This window comes from Myripristis murdjan, chromosome 12 (genome assembly GCF_902150065.1).
Source record: "Myripristis murdjan chromosome 12, fMyrMur1.1, whole genome shotgun sequence".
In the NCBI taxonomy this organism is placed as follows: Eukaryota; Metazoa; Chordata; class Actinopteri; order Holocentriformes; family Holocentridae; genus Myripristis; species Myripristis murdjan.
Window position 1 is genome coordinate 28,755,755 of NC_043991.1, and position 21,292 is coordinate 28,777,046.

At 42.5% G+C, this 21,292-nt stretch overlaps 1 protein-coding gene across 2 annotated transcripts in view; it reads left to right on the forward strand.

Moving 5' to 3' along the window:
* lamc3 (laminin, gamma 3) overlaps nt 1–21,292 on the forward strand; it is a 108,730-nt gene that overhangs the window by 41,465 nt on the left and 45,973 nt on the right. For both annotated transcript variants that reach the window (XM_030065993.1, XM_030065992.1), the window contains exons 5-10: nt 5,915–6,103; nt 7,182–7,299; nt 10,163–10,261; nt 11,814–11,950; nt 12,148–12,267; nt 21,032–21,230. In XM_030065993.1, coding sequence (XP_029921853.1) covers nt 5,915–6,103; nt 7,182–7,299; nt 10,163–10,261; nt 11,814–11,950; nt 12,148–12,267; nt 21,032–21,230 — 862 coding nt within the window. The remainder of the gene's footprint in view (nt 1–5,914; nt 6,104–7,181; nt 7,300–10,162; nt 10,262–11,813; nt 11,951–12,147; nt 12,268–21,031; nt 21,231–21,292) is intronic.

Genomic DNA, 21,292 nt, shown 5'->3' on the forward strand with positions numbered 1-21,292 from the left:
GAAGTGAAAGGGTAAATGGGCTCATCCTGATTGAAGTATGTGAATACATATATTGCAGTGGCATACACAAGGCAAGGTTCTGTGTATCCACTTTTATTCAGTGCCTGAGATGACAATATTGCCTGGATTGGCTTAAAAACTCTTATTAGGTCAGTAGTGGCCAGCAAACCCTGGTCTAATCACTGTCGCCAGGCACCATGAAAACTGCCTTGAGTGACTTGGCAGTGTGAGGGACAGTTGAGTGGCCAGAATGCACTAGCTGGTTTCTTTATGCTACAAGGTTATGGCCGTATTGGAGCCCTTTCACGCACTACTTGTATAGGTCAGCCGGAATTTAACAAGAGCAATGGTGAAGGCAGCAGCGGCTTCTTTGTGTTGTGGTATGAATCGCTCCACCAGCCCTCATACCCCTGCTGGCAAAAGACAGCCCCACGCTGTCTGTGGATAATGCCGGTGACCATGTTCTCTGCCCCCACCAATTTAGCATCATATTCTTTTGTTTCTCCTTCTCCTGTTTTGGTGAAATTTTCCCAGTTATAATAAGAGCAACTGAAGACATAGTTGCCCTGTAGCCTCCACCTCTCACCCTCCTTCAGTGCCTCAACTATCTGATGGCGGCTAGACCAGACCACCAGCAAGACCTGCCTTTGTTGCCCAACAGCCTGGGTCCACCTTCATCCCAGTTGCTGACAGGCAGGACCAGATTGATGTGGCGTCCCCCATGAGTGGACAACTAAACCACCTCACGAAGGGCCACCATTGTAGGTTGTGTTATGGCCCAGCCCCACAGCTGGTGTCTTCTATGTGTAGCTTGGCGTGACCACCCTCCAATGTAAAGACACGGAAGAGCTCCCTGATGGTGTGTTTGGAGCCTCCATCTCCTTCAGGACAGACCAGAAAGATTAACGTAAAGGCCCATCCTTAGCCTCTGCACCTGGCTTGTGCTCCCAGTCTAATTTAAATTGCCCCACTGGGTCAGAGAGGAGACAGCAGCTCTCTCCCAGTGATATGGGGTTATAGTAAGTATTAGGAACCCTGGTGCCAGCTGCCCAATACTTGAGGCTCGCCATCATCTTAATCACCACTTAAGAAGCAGTGTTGTCTTGTCATGAGGGTTTCAAGGGGGTTGGTGTTTGATCAGCATCTCCTGAACTACTTTCTGCGGGGGGAGGGGGGTGCTAAGAGGAAACATTTAGTGATATGGTCTACCTTTCCACAGTGGGAATTTCCTGTAGTTCTCAAAGCCCTCTCCAAAGAATCATTCAAGCCTATTAGGCAGACCTCTCCTAAAGTGCTATCAATTAAGACTGCACTGCTGCTGGCATTGAAGTCAGAGTGATTTGTGTGCTCTATCTGTCCACCCCAGTTGTTTACTGGTGAGAAGGGGTTTGGATAGTGCTACACTCATAGAAAAGCCATCCTTCATACCTAGGAATATCAATAGTTATTTTAAGTTCAGAAAGGTTCAGCAGGATGGATTTTGTCCTGCTGCCCACACGGGGGAAAGAGGGGAGATGCTACACAAACTATGTGCAGCATAGCTTGTGCAGAGGGATGATCACTCAAGGGAAATTTGGACATATGGCATAGAATCAGGGACATTATGAGGCAAAATTGGACATAAACAGGAATATGAATGAAAAGGTTCCCTAAGCAACCCATGTGATTTTAATCGAGATATTTTCTTATTTAAAATAAGACCAATTACCAGTTCTATTCCGCCAATAGCAGGTCCATCTCACTCTTCACTCCTCACTTAGTCAACAACAGCACAAGCAGAGTGCACAACTGCTTGGAGTTACCAGCAGCTGGTGGGACTGTTCCAAGCTTGGTGAGTTTCCAAACCCCTTTAGCACCTTTTTTTTTTAGGGGAGGCCCTATTGACTATTAAATCTTACAATTAAATCTAGTGTTTAGCACCGCAAATTTTAGATACTTTCTGTATTTGTTATGATTCTCCAGGTCACATAAATGTTGTTGGCTATGCAGGTTGAGAGAGCCAGGTTTGCACTTGCACCTGAGTCTTTGTGTCTGGCGTCAAGTCACTGATCACCGGTGTTTGTCCTGCCTGTAAAGCAACACCTTGTCCAGATATACCAGGTCAAGAGTGTTCAGGCATGAACCATTGTCTATCTTTGATGTCACAGGCAGAAATCCAGGTGTGTGACGTCAAAATGGGACACGTGCATCCATCAGGGTTGAAGCAAGCATCGATGTTACTGACACAGTTGCACGCTGTGATGGGCTGTTTCAAAGGAAAAGATGGCATTCACTGCTTGTTGACCTGACATGACGCAGTATACCTGAAAATGGTGTCATTTTTCTTCATTTTAAACATGAAATACTTGATTAACTATAATCACAAGTAATTACAAGCTGGTTATTCATTCTGCTCACCGTTATCTACTGTGCAAAGCTGTGAATATTTTCTGTTAGTTTGATTTTAGGCTTTGAATCTTGCTTAAATTTTATATACTGTATGTGTAAATAGTATTATTCTGTTGTGAATGTTCTGTATCTTTTGGCAGATAAACAGCAAAGATACATTTTATATATAGTACAGTGAACTGCACTGATAAGAATACACTTAACAACACTGATCTTGGATGATATGTAGTTTACAAAAAAAAAAAAAAAAAAAAAAACCTGTCCAGAGGTCTCTGTGTCAAACAGCTTTAGCTCATTTCCCAGTTCCCCTCTCAGTCCTCACTGGTTGCAACCTTGCTCCTCCTACTACACACTGCCCTCACACTGCTAAAGGATTGTTTCCTCATTCCTTAGATAGAAAACAAATAGCCACAACTTAAGGTGCTTACGTTATTTCCATTCATTCATTGACTTGGTGACAAAAAAAAAAAAAAAAAAACTTTGATTTTATTTTTAGAGTATTTAACAATACACTTTTAGGAGTTAGCAGTATTGTTCCCATTATTTACCCTTTCTGTTATAGGCATGAGCTACTGAAGGAGCTCGCCTTTGATCAAGGTCAGTCTAAACAAGTTAAGCTGCTATGGCTGGATGCTGTGTGGACATTTCACCTCTAAGTGGCATGCTTTGTTGCCACAGAAACCTTGATGCAATGTGTATCTGTCAATGGGTGCATTAAGGAAAATGTTCAACTATTGCCAACAACAAGGCTTGCATTTGTCTGTGTGTTTGTTTGTGTAATTCTATTTCATGCTGTTTTAAATCAAACTGTACAAAAGTACAGCATTTAGTTGATGGTTTCAGTGCTGAGATTTACACTGAAAACACTGAAAAACACATTGACCTGCCTGGCATTTTACACCTTTTATTAAGTCTCTCATTCATTATATGCTTTTTATGTATGTGTCTACTGTTTCCCACAGTCCAATTTTTAAATGAAGCACACAAAAAGATGGTAAAATTGTAATATCAAATCACTTACAGACTAGGAGTTAATATGAAGTACATCAAATTAGCACCCAAGAATTGTGATAATATTGAATCAGGTGTCCCTGACAATTCCAACTTTACTGCTTATGTACACTTATTAAGAAAACTTTCCTCTCCATGATTTATATTGCAGGTCAAAGTTTGCATGATCCACTTAACAAAAGGAGCTAGCTAGTTAACTATGTCCTGCTAAATAAATTGAATTGTAAGAAGACAACACTTAATTTGGTCTTATTCTCAACCAAAGAAGATGGTATGTTCCAGGCAGAAGTAATTAAACTTTTCAATGCAACAATGCAATTCATGAGGTGCATGTCTTGTCTCACAGAGCAATGGCATTTCATTTAAATGTTTTTTTTTTTCTCCATTCATGTCAGAATGACAAAAATTCTCTTTGCCCAGTAAGCTTTGTGTAAATATTTGACGCATTCTCTCTCTTTTTTCTTAATGTTTGCTTTCTTGATACTCCAGTCATGCTGGAGTATAACATAATAAATTGACTGCTTACAGTCAAAATAAACAGGGTAATGCCCTGATCAGATTTGGCCTTGTATCCACTATGAAAATGGTGGCATTTATGATCTGAGAATGTCATTGGAAAGTAAATAAATTCATCAAGGTTCCTCGGTGGTTTATTCCTCAGTTGGCTGCACTAAGGGCCATTGCTCTGAGTGTGTATTGCAGTTGAAGATACATAAGTAAGTGAAACTGAACATTTTGCATAATAGAAAAGTAAATGACAAATTTACTAAGTGCTATTCAGGGCTTGCTGTTGGCAGGGAATTTTCATTGATAGACCTTTGCCAATAGACACACAACAGGCAACAATATTCTACTACCTTTAAAAAAGCTTGTGGTTTTTGCAGTGTCTTTTCTTTTCTTTTTTTCTTTTTCTTTCTTTTTTTTTTTTTTAAATCAGAGTAAACTGCCTTTAGAAAGGACACCCAGTGTTAGCCAGTAATGATGCAAGCAATTACAAGACAGGAAGTGGGAATCAGCAAGCCCAGATCCAGTGGATGAACTTTAGTTGAGATCAACATCTTACCAGTCAAAATTAAAGTCTCATAAATGTGAGATGAGAAAAAAAAAAATATTAAGGGTGTGGGAGTTTTCGAGCAGAGTGCAGCCCACAGTCACTCACAATAACACCGGAGAAATGTAATGAAAGCAACATTTATCAGCTTTAGTTCTCAGAAATAACAAAATGATTGGGATTAAAGTCATACTGATGAAAAAAGGTGTTGTTGACATGGCAGAACTCAAGAAAGTAATTACCATCAATGTCTACTTTGAGCACTTAACATTTCCACAGTACATATTTGCACAGCTCTAGTCATCTGGCTTCAGAACTACCTGATCTGATCATGTTAAAAGCAATAAAAATGTGTTTTGATATTGCTCAGTGGAGTGGACCTGTTAAGGTCTCGTCTATGCTCAGACTGCTTGTTTAATTCAAGCAAGTGACATATCAAGGGTAACACGCATCATGGAAACCAGTGATGTCATATACCGGTATTAACAATAACTGTGATACTAAATATTGATATGTTAATAACATGCATATGATAATATCATGTAAATAATCCAACGCTTGCTAAGTCATTTCTGTGTCAAGATTAAAATGACTGATAGTGTTGTTACTATTATTTTCAAATTGTCGATAGATATCCTGATAATATTCTTACTTACCAAATTTGTGGCCACGATGATCATGTTGTGGAAATCTTATATCATGACAGCGCTGACACGGTGGGCAGAGAAAATCTGTTCGTTTAAATAAGCTAACATGCATGCCATTGTATATTTGTCAATATGTTTGTGTTAAAGGTACATAACAAAAAAAAAAAAAAAAAAAAAATCTCAGCATACAGTGACTGACATTAACTGATTGATTGATTGACACTGAGACATTTATCTCTAGGCTGTACTTTCTAGAATTTTATGTTCAAAAGCAACAAGTGATCATTCTTCCCCCATGGAATAAGATGAACGCTGTTCCTTAAATACAGAAAAGAATAATGATGTGGTTATTGCCAACTCAAGAGAGAACTCGATTCATAATAAAATGGGCAATTTTCCCTAAATCCCCCCTTAGGGCAGCTGGTAAACTAAGGAGGGATTTCATGTGAGGGTATGAGGGTTGTGATTGTGTGTTATCAGCTGAGTAATTTGCTCTTGTATAAACATGTATTACTGTTATCTAAGTGCCCCCTGACAGCCGATTGGCTCCTCATTAGGCCTGTGTGAAATGAGATTAGCAACGAGCCTCTAAATTATGATCCAATCCCAGAACACAGCACATAATCTCTCACACATATACCCTCTCCCTCTCCTCTGACTAATTCTGTCTCCCTTTCTCTTTTCACCTGTTCTCATCCTGTTTTCGTCCTCGTTACCGCTCTCTCTCTCTCTCTCTCTCTCTCCTCTCGTCTAATCTCCCCTCACGTGACCCGTCTTTCGTCGTCTCTGTCTCCCTTCCTCTCGGCCTCTCTGCCAGTGTGCAACTGCAGTGGGAGGTCGGACCAGTGTGTGTTTGACGTGGAGCAGTACCGGAGCACCGGCAGTGGGGGGCGCTGTTTGAACTGCAGAGACAACACCAACGGGCCCCACTGTGAGCGCTGCAGAGAGCATCACTACAGGAGCTCACCTCAGGAGCCCTGCCTGCCCTGCAACTGCAACAGCAATGGTAAAGCAGACATACCACTCTAAAACATCACAGCGAAAATTTCCATTAATATTACTGTAATTATTGTCATCCATACTCTGATGATCACCCCACACCAAAACAAGGATGAAAATGGTAGCACACAGACATGAGTGAGATTTAGCCAGATGAAAAGGGCTCATAGGATTAATTGTGGCATGTTTCAAATCTCATGGCCAAGTCTTAAATAATTAAAAAACGCTGCGTTCACATTTCTCCCGGGCCATGCACTTACGGGCCAAGCCGTCACATGAAAAAAACTGGAACTTTTTAGAATTCATAATTTATATAGTCATGTTCATCTTACTGTGTGTCTCATATATCTCATCAGATATACCTTAAGATTCCCGCTGTTGTTCACTGATCTGGTCTAGAGGCCCGGTGCTCTTCAAACACAGTAATTGTAGGTTGATGGATACTTAATGCCTATTACACCATTTACCACCTTTTCATCTATTTATCTATCTATCTATCTTCAGAGTTGTACACACACACACACACACACACACACACAAGTCTTGACTAGTCTTTTGAATGTGTTTCCTATATAGGGTGAGGTGATCCCTTAGAGCTGTTGGAGTCCATTATGCTGATCAAAGGCTTTCGCAGACTCCATCCTGTCCTCTCCTCTCTCATGTCCACAATGCTCCAGCTGGTCTTTTTTTCTCCATTAACTACATCTGTAGAACGTTAGCTGCAGCACAATATAGTGTTCCCCAAGGTTACCCAGCCCTTTCAAACTCATCTCGGAGATTTTGGAACAGCAGCTCCGTAATAGGTGCTCAGAAAGCCATGTCAGGACAGGTTATTGATGATGTATTGATCTACTCAATGCACTTTCCCCACACAGACCCACCAGATTCGGTTTTTGCTCTTTTCTCTGAAAATGATCCATTCTGTGTTTCTTTGTGTATGACAGCCCATCTCTTTCGGTTGTTCCCATTGTTCAGTTCCCTCTTTCTTACTGTATGAATCCCCCTCCTCTCTGTGTACTCAATGTATTCCCCTTGCTTTTTTCTTCCTTTTTCCCCCTGTGCTATCCATCTGCTATTCCTCCCAGGCTCAGTCAGTCTGCAGTGTGATGCAGAGGGAAGGTGTGCGTGTCTAGCTGGTGTGACAGGGGAGAAGTGTGACACATGTCAGGCTGGCTTTCACTCGCTCGGCCCTGGCGGCTGCAGGTGAGCAACACACACTGTCACAAACACAGATGCACACAGACACACAAATAAACACGTGCGTACTGAGAATATTTAACAGGGAAAAGAAAGCGGAATAAATGCACATTTAAAAGACACACCGGGAAAGAGGAATAAATAAATGTGTAAACAATAATTTCAGGGGGACAAGTACGATTTTAAAAAAAGGTAGAATGGCTGTGATGCCTAAATCCCAGGAGAAGATATGAGAACGCCTTCCCTGTGAGGCACTGCACGCACACTGTGTGCGTGTTTGCATGCAAATTGTGCTGTAGCTTAATGATGCACTGACCCACTGCATACATTTTGGCGATGAAAAGCACATCCCAACTTTCTCTGACCTGAGATCTCTACAACTATACACTTATACATATGTGCACATCCATGCAAGCCTACATAGGTGTGCACATATGTATACATATATGTGTGTGTGTGTGTGTTTCCGTATGTGTCTTTGAGCCGGTGTGTGTCTATGTGTGTAGCATGTTGCAGGATTTATATTCAAAAGGAGCCTATCCTAGCTCTCGCTGACCCCACTCCACCTGCTGCTGGAATACTAAGTTGTGACGGTGTTGAATTGCATATCAATGACCACTGGGTGTTAATATTATTTCTGCCTCCTTCTGACTGAAGGCGCTGCAGCATCTGATAATGGACTGGTTATTACACAAAAGACTTGAATGCTGACATTGCATCTTAGCTTCAACAAACAAACAAAAAATTACATGTTTAGTCTCCTGTTCGTACACCTTTTCCTAGGACATTTCATTTCATTTTAAAGCAGGACACAGCTTAAGGTGTCGGAGGCTGCGTTGAAGAGCATTAGTTATGCGGATCTATATGTTTAACTTCTACCCAACTTGCTTTTGAGTAACTCAGGTTTTGACACTAATCAATTTCTAAATCAGAAGTCATTTCATTCAGTGGAGATCCAGCTGTTAAAACTCTACAAATCATCAATTGGAATGGAGATAAGGTCAGTTTACACCCTATTTCCACACATACGCGCATGCACGCACACACACATGTGCATGCACACACACACAGGCACACACACACACACACACACACACACACAATGAGCAGGCTGTTGCATTGAGGTGAGGTGTGAATTACTCAGCCCAGTAGAGCAGAACCAAGTAAAGGCTGCTTGCCTAGAGGATAATTGAATTATTTGTAATAGCACCTCATTAAAAGATAGATTCTGTGTTACAGTGCCACAGGAAAGTAATCAATCAATGAAGGTGATCAAACAGATTTTGACATAAACTAGGTTCCTGATGAACCAGGTGTCTGACCCATGCAGCCACTCGCATGCTGTGACTGAGGTCGTTTAGAGCAGTGGCTTTCAAAGTGGGGTCCGGGGACCCTCAGGAGTCCTTGACAATCTTCCAGGGGTTCCTCAACAAAATGAGTAGTTTAATTCCACTATAATTTCACTATTTGTGATTTTTTTTTTTTTCCTGCTAATTTTCAGGTATTTTTGATAATTTCCAATGGCCTTTCCCCCCAATGTTTTTGAAATAAATGAAGTGGATTTGCTCATTTTCAAATGGATAATTCACCAGACATTGCTATGTCATCAAAGTATGTGTAAGTGATGAGTAATTTTACCATTATGTACAATATCTCCAAACACGGATGATTGCATGATTAGCACAAAGCAAAATCACTGACTGAGGACAAAGCCATTTCAAGCAGGGGTTGCAGGATTACTGAGAGTCAACCTGGGGGTCCTGGGACGTGGAAAAGTTTGAGAGCCCCCGGTCTAGACAGCCTTTTGCTTCATGCAAGGCCTGTTTGTGTACAAAATGTAGCACTTTGTAATTACAGAGTCAGTTTAGTAGTAGGGACTGTTCCATGTGGCCCCTGCTGGAGGGAATCTCTCTCCCGCCTCCCCTCCTTTCTAGATCTCTGCCTCTCTTCTCTGCCGTGTCCTGTTCCTAGACTGGCTGATCTGGAACAGGCATGCTTCATGGCCTCCTCCTCCTATGAAAGCAGCCAGCAGGAAGGAGCAGTGGGCAGCAGACGATGGCAGCATCACACCCTTCAGTATATTTCTCTGTTTGCCTCATTTAATTTGACACTTTGTTTTGGATTGGAGGTTACCAGCAGTCATTTTGTCATGGTTTTGTTTGAGTTAGTACGGTTTAACTTTAATTTTGGTAGTTTAATAGAAAGAGTTGGGTCCAACAGCCCAATGTGTGGTTGGCCCAGTCTCTTCCTCTCCATTTTTTTTTTTTTTTTTTTTGGGGGGGGGGGGCTCGGACCTCCAACTTCATTTTGCTTGTTTGTTGGTAACTTTGTGTTTTGTAGATAAATAATTTTTCTTGGGCAGAACACATGTGGTGACGCCTCTTCATATGTCATGAAAGGGCGCCAGGTCTCTAGTAGAGCTGCCTTTGTTCATGAGGCCGTAACAATGACAGTGACAATGACAATGCTGGTGTACCCACCCAGGCAGTGGTCAGAGATAACCCGGTTTCTGCCCTGTGTCAGCAAGCACCTACCATCCACTGAGTGTCCTTGAGCGAAACACTAAATCCTTACCATTTACAAGGGCACTGTTCTGTAGCTGGACCTTTACTCTGATCTGCGGAGGCGCAAACTAAAACAGGATTTCCCTACGGGGATCAATGAAGTATCACATTACATCATTACACTGCCTTTCAGTGCCCTTCTCTTTAAGATAGTCTCCCTCTGCAACCGGCCTCTCTCTACCTCAGCAATAAATTTATCACCTGTGAAGAGCGGTTTTAGGATGTGCCAGAAACTCCCACATAAAAGTGATAGCGGTGCATGATAGCTTTAAATCTTTAACCTTTGCATCATTTGTCGTCTGCAGGCCATGTGACTGTGACCCCAGGGGGAGTGTGGGAGCCTGCTCTCCGCAGGACGGACGCTGTTACTGCAAGGCAAACACTGAGGGACAGAGCTGTGGCAGGTGAGGCTTGTTTCCCTCGCATTCGTTGTATGCATATGTGGCCTCTCGTTACCAAGGCAACCGCTGAACTCATGTGCATCAGAGCACCTGAAGCCATTACCAGTGAAAGCAGGTCATATGCCAAGTCTCATAGTCTTTTTTTAAGCCTTACCTTTTAAAGATGAAAACATTAGATTTGCTGTAATATTTGCAGAAATTGTAATGCACTGCAGACACTACAGCCACTAGACGAGTCAGAAGATCCTATAAATAGTATAGTATGGAACAGATCTTGGATCCATTTGGGCCATCATTTAGAGCTAATGTTTAAAAATGATCATTGGTTTGTGTTTTGGGGCAGTTTTGCCATGTGACTGAGAGAGTGAATATGACTCTTGCAGTATATCAGAAACCAAACCAATATTACTCGCTGTGTTTGTTTCTATCGGGTTCCTCTGGGAAACAGGATCAAAGAGAGAAACTCACTGTGACATTAGCAAAACACACAGCCCCAGGTCTCAAACTATTGAATAATTCTATACTTCGTGTTTGTTGATTTATTTTTTATTTTATTTTATTTTTATTTATTTATTTTCTCATTTCGTTACTTCCTCGAGCAGACCGTTTCCGCTGTGTGACGTGACCAGTGGAGCAGCTGTTTTTTCGGCAGTGATCCTGTCCCTGTCTGCTCCTGTCTGTAGCTCAGAGCTCAAAGTCCTTGCAGCTGAGCTCCTTGGCGTCTCTCTTTCTTTAACACTGCAGGAAAGACTCCAACACATCAGCCCTGTCTGCAGTCAACAGCATTGTTGAGGAGAATAATCTGAAGAAATTAGTAACGACTAGGGCTGTCAAACCATACATTTTTTTTTTAAATCACATTAATCAGAAGATAATTTGTGGATTAATCGTGATTAATAACATAATGGAAATTTATTAAATGACTTGCTTGCTTACCTTTTCACTGTTGCAGCATGTATATTGGAAACAGTTGTTGTTTTGCTGCATTTATATAATGGATTCCCCATCACAATTTTTCAGTCTGTTGTCTTCAGGAACAGTGATGGGCCGACAGTCCATGGAAATCCACAAGCGTGGTTTGATGAGCACCGCCACTAATAGCACTAACATCACTACTATCATTGGAAATGTTTGGCATTTGGATGAGATTTTAAAAACGTGATCCAACTGAACAACATTTCAACGTTGCAATGTGTCCACTGACGTTATTTCTGTCCAGAGATCCATTGGGAAGCTCCTTTAAAGAAAACTTGCCATCCAGCGGGTTACAGCTTGTCTTGTCAGTCATTCAGTCTGTTATCAGTATTGAAAGTAGCTTCCTGCTGGCGGCATGTGCTGCATCATGGATGACATTGCATGGGGATGCATTCATTTGAGGTCCTTAATGCATTATTAACAATAATGCCTCAAATTAATTGCATTTGTTTAGTAGAGACTAAAACAACCTGAAGGACAGCTGAAGGCATAATGTGGCGAAGCAATGGAGTCTGCATATTCATAATTTTGTGTGTGTGCATGTGTGCGTGTGTGTGTATGTGTGTGTGCGTGTGTACAGATGCAAGCCAGGCTTCTTCAATCTGCAACAAGAAAACCCAGCAGGCTGCCAGTCGTGTTTCTGCTTCGGCCACTCCCTGGCCTGCTCCTCGTCTCATCATTACGCTGCTGTCAACATCACTTCTGACTTCATGGAAGGTATCATCCCTTCATAGACTCCCTACAGCCTAATGAGCCCAATACGGTTGCCTCTCCACTGTTTTTTTTTTTTTTTTTTTTTTTTTTTTTATAATCTCCAACATTCAGTTGTAGTTGTAAATAAACTGATTACCGAGACAGATTAGATTACAGAGCAGAATAGCTCTGATTAGCAACCTGTTTCCCCTTGCCTCTAGATCAGGATGGCTGGACAGGAGAATTTTCCGGAGAGCAGGAGTACCCCCTGCTGTGGAAGGAAGGTGAAGTCTACCTGCTCCCTCTCACTGAAGAAGACATTGGCTTCTACAAAGCTCCCGGTGAGTGAGGAAAGGGGATAGAGATTTGAGATCATGCACGAGGCAGATCTTTAGGTCAAATGGCTGCGTGCTTATCACGAGGGAGATTTATTTTCTTTATTTTTTTTTCTATTATTCACTGTTTCTTTATTTGATTACAAACCTCAGAATAACTCCCAAACCTTGTTATTCTTGTAGACATGTAAATGGTATTAGTGCTAGTACACCATCTATAATACCCATAGCTTGTTGCTGTTGTTCCTTGGTGAGATTAATCAGGGTCTTTGGCAACGGGTCATACAGCGGTTATTCTGACACCATTTCCTCCAATCCCTTATCAACGCCATTAGAAGATAAGGGAATAAGCTGGCCGAGCTACAGGGCTTAGCCCCCCCCTCTCTATCAGCAGCAAAGGCCTGATGGAATTGGATGTCTTGGCCATGCTGGAGATGCAACAAAGTGAAAATTGGCTTGGTTTCTTCTTGTCTCCACTAAGTCGGTTCCAGGCATCAGCTCACAGCCCCTCCAGCCACCAGTCCCCAGCCAGCAGCGAAACAGAGGCAATCCCATTAACTCCACGTCCTGGTGGTTTAATGCCCAAAATGCATGATCACAGAAAACGACTCCATTTGGAGGCATCTTTTTTTAGAAGGATGAAAAGCTTACAGCTGAAAGAGGATGCGATAAAGCCTGGTGGTCAGGCATAATTTTTAGAATTTCTTTCAGGGTGCGTTGTTAAGTCGCAGATGTGCAAGTTGGAGTATGCCGATGTGTGTGTGCGTCTATGTGTAGCCTTCACATGCTTAAATGCATGCATGTTTCGCCTGTATATGGATGCATTTAAGTCTTAATATGCATAATAGTAATTTGTTTTGGTGTTTATTTGTTTGTTTTTTTTGTTCACGTGGTCCATAAGTCTAGCGTCTCTGCAGGCCACAACACAGAGATTAGTGGCCCAACTGGCCAAGAGCTGCTTTGTGGCAGCCCGCTTATCTTCTTCGCGCAGTGCTTGTTTGTGTTGTTTCTCCACATAATAAAATGCAAAGAAAAATCTATTGCCTTGCCATCCCCTATTAATGATCTCATTTTCGCTCTCCTTTTTTTCTTGTGTTGCGTGCGTACAGTTACTTTAAAGATTAGACTGGAGCGGCAGCGGCTTTGGAAGCAGCCTCAGCTCTGGAATTCTCTGTGTGCCACTGTCTCTTTCCTTTATACTTTTAATTTGTATTTTTTTGCGCCGTAATCCCTCCACTGTGTTCCTCAGCAAAAGCGGCAGATAATTCTGAGTGACAATGCCACATGGAACATCATACAGAATGCCATTTCTGTGATTCCCATGAATGTATTTGTCACCACGGTTTGTCTTGGGCTTCATCTGTCATGTAGGGGACAGGAATCAAATCAGATACTTTTTTTTTTATTGACTTGGGGGAGAGAGAGAGAGAGAGAGAGAGAGGAGTGCTCACAATTTGTACGCTCCACCCAGATCCACAAATATCAATATGCTGCAGAGCCCAAGCACAGTCCTTAGCACATCATTGTGGAAAGTCAGCTCAGCTCGGTTATCTTGTAAATTTACACAGGAGTCGCAGACATTCTCTCAGCTGCCTCCGTGGTGTCTGGTGTCTGAGACGGAGTAACTCGGAGCAGGGAATATGTGAGCGCTGCAGACAGGACGAGATCAAGATAGCGTGAGAGAGACAGACAGAAATGCACCTGCTCGCTCTCGCTTCCCGATCGAGTGACACCGTGACACCCAGTCCCGATCCTTTCTCTCTGGCTGAAGTGACCTTGCCGACCCCGTCAGGACATCAGAACCACTCCGTCTCTTTTTCCCCTAATCTGAAAATGCTTCTGTTCAGCTAACATCTGACACCCCCCTCACCTGCCTTCCTGTCTGCTAAAATATATCCTCAACAAACATGTTTTCCATCTTGTTTTCTACCTCTGCCACTGGGTTGTTTTTCTCTCCCTAACACACATTGTTTAGTGTCACAGTATTATTTATTCAGCTCTTTGACCCCTTTACTCTCTCCTGCTGGGTGCTTACAGTGTCGGTGATCTGGAAATTTGAGTTTACCCTCTGATTGAAGCGGGTGACACCGGCAACTCAATTACAAAATCGAAACGCCAACACTTGTCTGTAATGTGCAAGTAAGCGTGATTGTGACTATGTGTGCTAATTTTTTTGAAGCATGCAAAGAGCACTGGAGTGTGCCATCATCTTTTTTGCAATGTATGCATGCATTTGTATGCATGTGCATGCGGTGTGTGTTTGTGGCTGTGTGTGCGTGTGTGTTTGGACTTGGGGACACGCTCCTCTCTCTGAATCATGCGCCTCTCCACTCGTCCTCCGCCTGGTGTTGGACATCTGTTTGACACAGGGAAAGTTCAAGTCCCTGTAGTGGCACAAGGCTAAGCAGCAGACTGAACACTTGAGCACAGCTGCCAGTATCTATCATAGACGAACATGAAGTACCTCCCTAAACAGTTGCTTTGACCTACCTCCAACAAGCATGGCCTCCACTTGAAACCACTGGACATAAACTGAAGCTCTTTTTCTCCGGGCGGACTGTCATTCCGAGTGGGACCTCATCTGACGTTCTCCATCTCAGCCACCTGTTTGGAAACTCTTGGCACTGATCCTTTCCATATCTGGAGCAGAGGACAATCTGCTCCAGATTTAGAAAGAAAGAAAGAAAGAAAGAAAGAAAGAAAGAAAGAAAGAAAGAAAGAAAGACAATTCACTTTAAGGTAATGCAGTAAGTGTATGGTTAGTCCTGTGTTTCAGGAGAGACTTGGAAGAGAGAAGAGACAAGCAGAGATTCGTGAGAGCAGCTCCAGGCCACCTGTCACTCTGATTCAAGCTGCAGTGGTAGTTAAGAGCCTCACTCTACATGAGCGCTACCTGCAATCAGGCCTGCAAGCCTTCCAGCCTGGCAGCCTTCACATCTAAGCAGGATGGACTATAGAGAAAGGAGCAAATAGAGAGTAGATGTAGCAAAGAGAAAAGAGAAAAATGAATAGAACTACTGATACTCTATGGGGTGGGGAGAACAGGAGAAGGAAAAATGGGGGTGTGCCAAAAAGGGTACAGAATAAGGTTTAGGGAGAAAGAGGGGCAGAGGAGAGTCACATAAGTTAGAAGGGTAAAGAGCCAAGTGTTGGCAAGACTGTCAGAGAGAGAGAGAGTGGAAGAAGAGCAGAGTGTTTTTTTCTTTTAGCATATGGCTCCTGCATTGCCCTTTGTGTCTGTCCTCATAAACAGCCTCTTTGTGGGCTGGAGGCGGCCGTTCAGAGCTCCGCCCACTCCTTTGAGCTGATCTCTGCTCCACAATCTCTGCTCCATTGTCCACTACGTCCCTGTCCCCAAAAGCACACCAGTCCCCAACTCTAATACAACCATAAAATAGACTGGATTCATATCCAGTGTGCATGACATCTCTGCTAGTGCACGGATCACGTGTTTCTCTGTATGCTGAAGAAACAAATCTCTACATCAACAAGTCATGCAGTCTCATATTCAGTGTTATTTTTTGTTTGCTTAATCCAGATAGAAAAAGTATACAGTTTAAGGCGTAAATAGTAGTAATAGTAGGTTATGTTGTTCAAGTAGTGCAGAGGTCGGCAATTAAGTTTGGCCTTGGGCCAGATTTTTTTCCAAGCCATTGCATGGCGGGCCACAACCAAAACAATGGCTAATTTATTGAATTAATAGGGGAGGATGAAAATGATATGCGCTCGTGAAATGACAGAACAGACGTACTGGCGTCAATAATATGACACCTATGTCCGTTGTTTGAGTGACAACTTGTGTTTTAGAGACTATTGGAATTTCAGCACCAGGCGCTGTCCGCTGACGTCATTTGTTTTTGCATGTTAAGCGTTCACGCTGCACGTCGCTGATGCGCTTATTCACCCTCGTATCCAGATATAACAAATAAGAATTTAGATCGATTGAAATGTTTCTGTTCTGAAAAATGAAGTTTCCAAATAAAGAGCTTTTTTGAGACTGTCAGTCTGATTTTTAAAAAGTATAATTTATTTTTTTTATTTTCATTCTCTAGTTCAAACAATCTCACGGGCCAGATGTTTTTGCTTGCGGGCCACATGTGGCCCGGGGGCCGCTAATTGCCGACCTAGGAAGTAGTGGTTTTAGTATTAAAGTAGCTGAAGCAGTAGTTGAAGAAGCTAAAGTAGTCGTGCAAATACTGCAGTATTAGTACAGGAAGTAGTAGTGGCAGAAGCAGTTGATGTACTTGAAGAAGAGCAAAATGCAGTAGTATTAGAAACGGTGCTTGAAGTAGTACTAAATGTCGTAGTAATATTGTAGTAGTGGAAGCGGTAGCAAGTGTGTGAGTACTGCCGACTGACTGCTTGCACTGAAGAAGCTGAACGTGGCATGCGCTCAAACAAAAGCGCCAAAACTGTATGAGCAGGAAGAGCAACACTTTACTATGAAACGTGGGTGTGTGTGTGTTTGAAATGTCTGCTAGTTTTGACAGAAAAACAACCGTCAAATTGTGTAGAATCACTGAGCGAATGAGTGTGTATGCGAGAGCTAGAGTGGGTGCTGACATCGCCCACTCTGCACAGATGTAATGCACACCCGTTATATTCTCTGAAAATCGCATGAAAGTTATGCTGTGATTTCCCAAAACCAATAAGAAATATCAAAAAGTTGCTTAAGACTATAAAGTCCAACTGGCGCTGATCCATTTAAAGTTGGAAGGATGTCTGTCGCCCCAAAGAGCTGAGAGAGTCAAATCTGCTGAATCAGCTGAAAATCACTGAACCGATTTAATTAGATTGAGAAAATGAATTATAAACTTAAATTAAGAAAAAAAAAAACTATACAAAGCATCACAAATCTGAATGCAGGCAACTTAATTCAGAGCATGCTGAACATTTACAAATTTGAATGATGTCGATAGTGTAAATGGTGGAATGTTATAAAGGGGACAAAAATTTGGCAGAAGAATAATAAAGGAGTAAAGAAGTGCATACGTGTGCTTTGCTGAAGCGAGGAAAAATCTGCATGCGCACTTGTAATGTACAGTGGTTGAACAGAGCCCTGGAATATGAAACGAGTGATGGCATCTTTGGTAACACATTAACGCCCACAAACCGAGCAGTGGAGCGCTGGACTCCGCACCTGATCAATACTGGAATGATTTAAAAGTTAAAGTTTGTCCATCCTGCCTCTCCTCTCAGACTGTTTGCGTGGTGGTCGATGTCAGTTAGAGCCTCGGCGGGAGCCGTGTTTGTGCGAGGCGGCGGTGATTTAATTGAAATGGAGTTCATTTAATTGGGCTGGAGCGAGTCTAAACCCCAGATTGATCGTCGGCTCCTCCGCTGTTCATCAAAAGTCATCGGGGCATGTATCAGCTGTTGTGACAGGAACTGTATGTGTCTCCGGCAGGGGGGGGTCAGCGGAGGTGGAAGCTGGTGCTCATCAGATCATTCCGAAGGAGTCATGGACACAAAGTTGTACAGGCTGATGTTTTTTTTTTTTTCCCTCTACTTTCCTTCTCTGTTTCAGTTTCTGCTCAAAATACGCACATGTACATAGTTCATTTGGAGTGCTCTTACACACACATACACCAACCCACGCACACACACACGTACGCACACACTTGACTTGAAAATACAAATTTCTGTTCGGCGTCTCTCTCTCACTCTCAGCATTGTGAGAAGTGACTGATTCACACATGCACGCTGCCTGGTGAGCGCTGTGACGTTCACAGGTTGCTCTCTTAATCCTCTCCTTTTTTTTTTGTCCTGAGATAAAACTCAATTTAAATCCAAGTGAACAGCAGAACACGCTTACACATGAATAATTTTTGCATTTTTTTTTTTATTTTAATCTTTTTTTATGGTGATATATTGCTCTGCAGGAAATCTCACCATTTATGCCATTACTGGATGCCCAATTAGGGTTGTGAGTAATTATACCTCGGTGTCTGTGTCCTCACTTAAGAATGAACAAAGACAGAGAAAAAGAACATCCAGAAACCAAACTGACACGAATCACACTGCAGCGGAGTAATGTCTACTGTACTCACAGCCATAAAAGAGCACTTTAGGAGAGAACACCAGCGTAGTCATTCAACAGTATTATTGGGCTCATTACCCTCAGTTATATAAGGAATGTATAATGTATTTCTTATTACTTATTTCAAAAGTAATATTTGTTAAGAACCATCTTTCCCTAAGAACAGTAATTTGTTGCATTAATCATTATTACTGTTGTGTCACCCCTTAAAAGTGGGCAACTGCATCTTCCCTCTTCTAAAAAGCAGCCACAGATTGTCTTCCCCAATTGAGCATATTCTCATTCATAAACTTCTGCAACATTGATCTGGTGGATGCAGATCAGCTGAGCACAGGGTTAGCAGAGTGTGTCCGATTCAGAAGGAGAAGAAATGATGCGTAATGGCCAGCGGATTTATCAGTTTCCAATTTACACTAATGGTAATGTCACACAATTAGGGAGTTTACAGTGTTAAATAAATGTAAGAAGTGCTGCTCATTTCTCTATAAGCCATGAGTACGAGGTAGTGGCTGGGCAGTGAAATAAAATCTCATAATAATAATAATACATTTTATTTATAAGCGCCTTTCAAAAACACTATCTCATGCAGGTTAAACACGTAATAGAAATAGAAATAACCCCACATTTTTAAGATGCACAAGGCTAAAACCTCACAAATGATGCTGGCCTATAAATGTTGAACATGTGTTTTTTTTTTTTTGTTTTTTTTTTTGTTTTTTTTTGAGTCAAACTGTTCAATCTATGTAAGTACAGAGGAAACAATCTTTCCCTTTTTTTCATCACCAACACAATTTGTTAAAGGTTCCCGTGGCTGAATAGTAGTCATGAAATCATCTGTTTCTTGATGGTCTGAGTGGGTTTGTGATGTCATTTCGAAACTAGTACAAAGAGTGAAATAGAAAGAAAGGGTCAAGGCTGAGAGTCACTTTGGTCCGCCTTAGTCCACCTTGGTCACTTTAGTTTGCTGAATGACGCTATCTGTTGTCCCAAAGTAATGTTAGGGATAATAATGACGAACCCAGTGTACAAGACTTCACAGACACATGTATCCTTGTGCTATATTTAAAAAATAAATTAGTAAAAAATGCAAAATTGTGTGGTAGGTCTAGTCTGTATTGCTTTAAGTAACCAGTAAGCACAGGCAAAAAGAGCCAAAAAACCAAGGACACTTAGTGAAGGACAAGCACTTACTTTGAAAATCAACTAATATGCGCAAAAAAAGGCAAAGAATAGCAAATATCGCTTAATGTGATCAAACTGGAAAACTATCTATGCTACAGTAAGAAAATGAAGGGAGAGAACTGTAATCACACCAGAGCCGTCCTTCAACAACAACAAGAAATAAATGAATAAATATAAAAAAAAGAAGAAGGGGGAAAGTGCCACTGCAGCCTGTGGCCAAAACAACAAACCTCCTAATTTCAGAAAATTAGGCAGGTGGTAGAACAAATTGCATAGTTTATTGGATCATCAGAGGCTGATAAAGGAATAACAGAAGTAATCAATAATGGCTTAGCTTTTAGACGTTTTACAATATTGCTCAAATTGAAACCGTAAATCATTGCACTACTTGTTACTTAGGAAAGTAATAACCCTGCTGGTTGATGTTACTGAGTAATGTGTTACCATCCAGTAGCAGCCAAAAACATCAGTTCAGGGTATCAAAAAGTGGGGCCCTGCGAAGCCACTGCAGGTTAAGAATAAACCTGGCAGCTCTGCCCACGGATGTCACTGTGTGTGGCTGTAGACGTCAGAGGGGCCACTGCAGAGATGATGAAAAGGGGCTGTTAGTGGAGGGGATGTTAGGCAAGCAGACAATTGAATCGCTCAGAATGACGCCAGAGGCACCTCACGAGCACAATCACCCCCTCACGCCCGCAGACCTCGCAACCACCAGAAGAGCTCAGGATGTACTTCACACACGATTACGCTCAAAAACAAGGTGGCAGCCAAGTGTGCTGCCTGTCAGTTTTGCCCACCCGCTCACTCACGGGCCGGGAGAAAATGGCAGCATGGCTGTTTTTGTCGAAACTGTCTGGATGTGTTTGAAGGACTGTTTTTTTGGAGTCTTGAAGTCAAACTTATGCAAAAATGTCCATTTCCTCTCGGAATAATGTTGATTCGTTTACATATTTCACATCTCCATGTTGTTGTGGTTTGCTGCAGTTACCGCATTGCACCCAGCATTAATTTTTGGAGCACTTTTTGGTTATATTTTTATTATCAAAAAATATACAACGGATTTTGTTTGTGTGTTATTTGTGTTTTATTTTTTCCCCCCTCGTTGGGTTTGAGGGTAGGTGGGGGGAGGGTGTGGGGGTGTGGGGGTGGAGGGTTGGCTCTTTGAAGTCTCGTTAATGTGCTATAATGAGCCAGAGATGAGAGGGTGCGTAATTGCACATAGACTCCCATGGTGCTCTGTGTGGTCTCAACAAGCCTGGACCCCTCTGCCCTGCACACACTGCTGTGCACGCGCATGCGCACACACACTGGGAGGGAAAGGAAAAGCTCCATATGCGCACGTTATTGAGAACCTGAGCACAAAAATATGAATATAAATACTAATTCAACTGCACCCACTACAGCAAACACACAGACACACACACACACACAGGTTCAGCACTGTTCTGCACAATATTCCTAGCAGAAAGCTGCAAGGACCTTGCTGAGATCTCAGTAACAGAGCCAGCTCCTCTAACCAATCTACCGTCTATCCTCTGCCCCCTCTAGAGAAGTTCCTGGGGCGACATGTGTACAGCTATGGACAACCCCTCTCCATCACCTTCACCTCCGAGACCCCAGATCTGCTCCCCAGCGTTGTCACCCTGCTCCTCGAAGGTTCTGGATTCACCCTGTCTGCTGACCTCTCACACCAGCCAATGCGTAACCATGAGCTTGGCCCTCCACCCCTGCGCACCTTCACTATCAGGTACACCCGGGGCTCCGAATTTCACTGCTCCGACTGTGCCGCCCAGCTCCCAGCAGACTGCC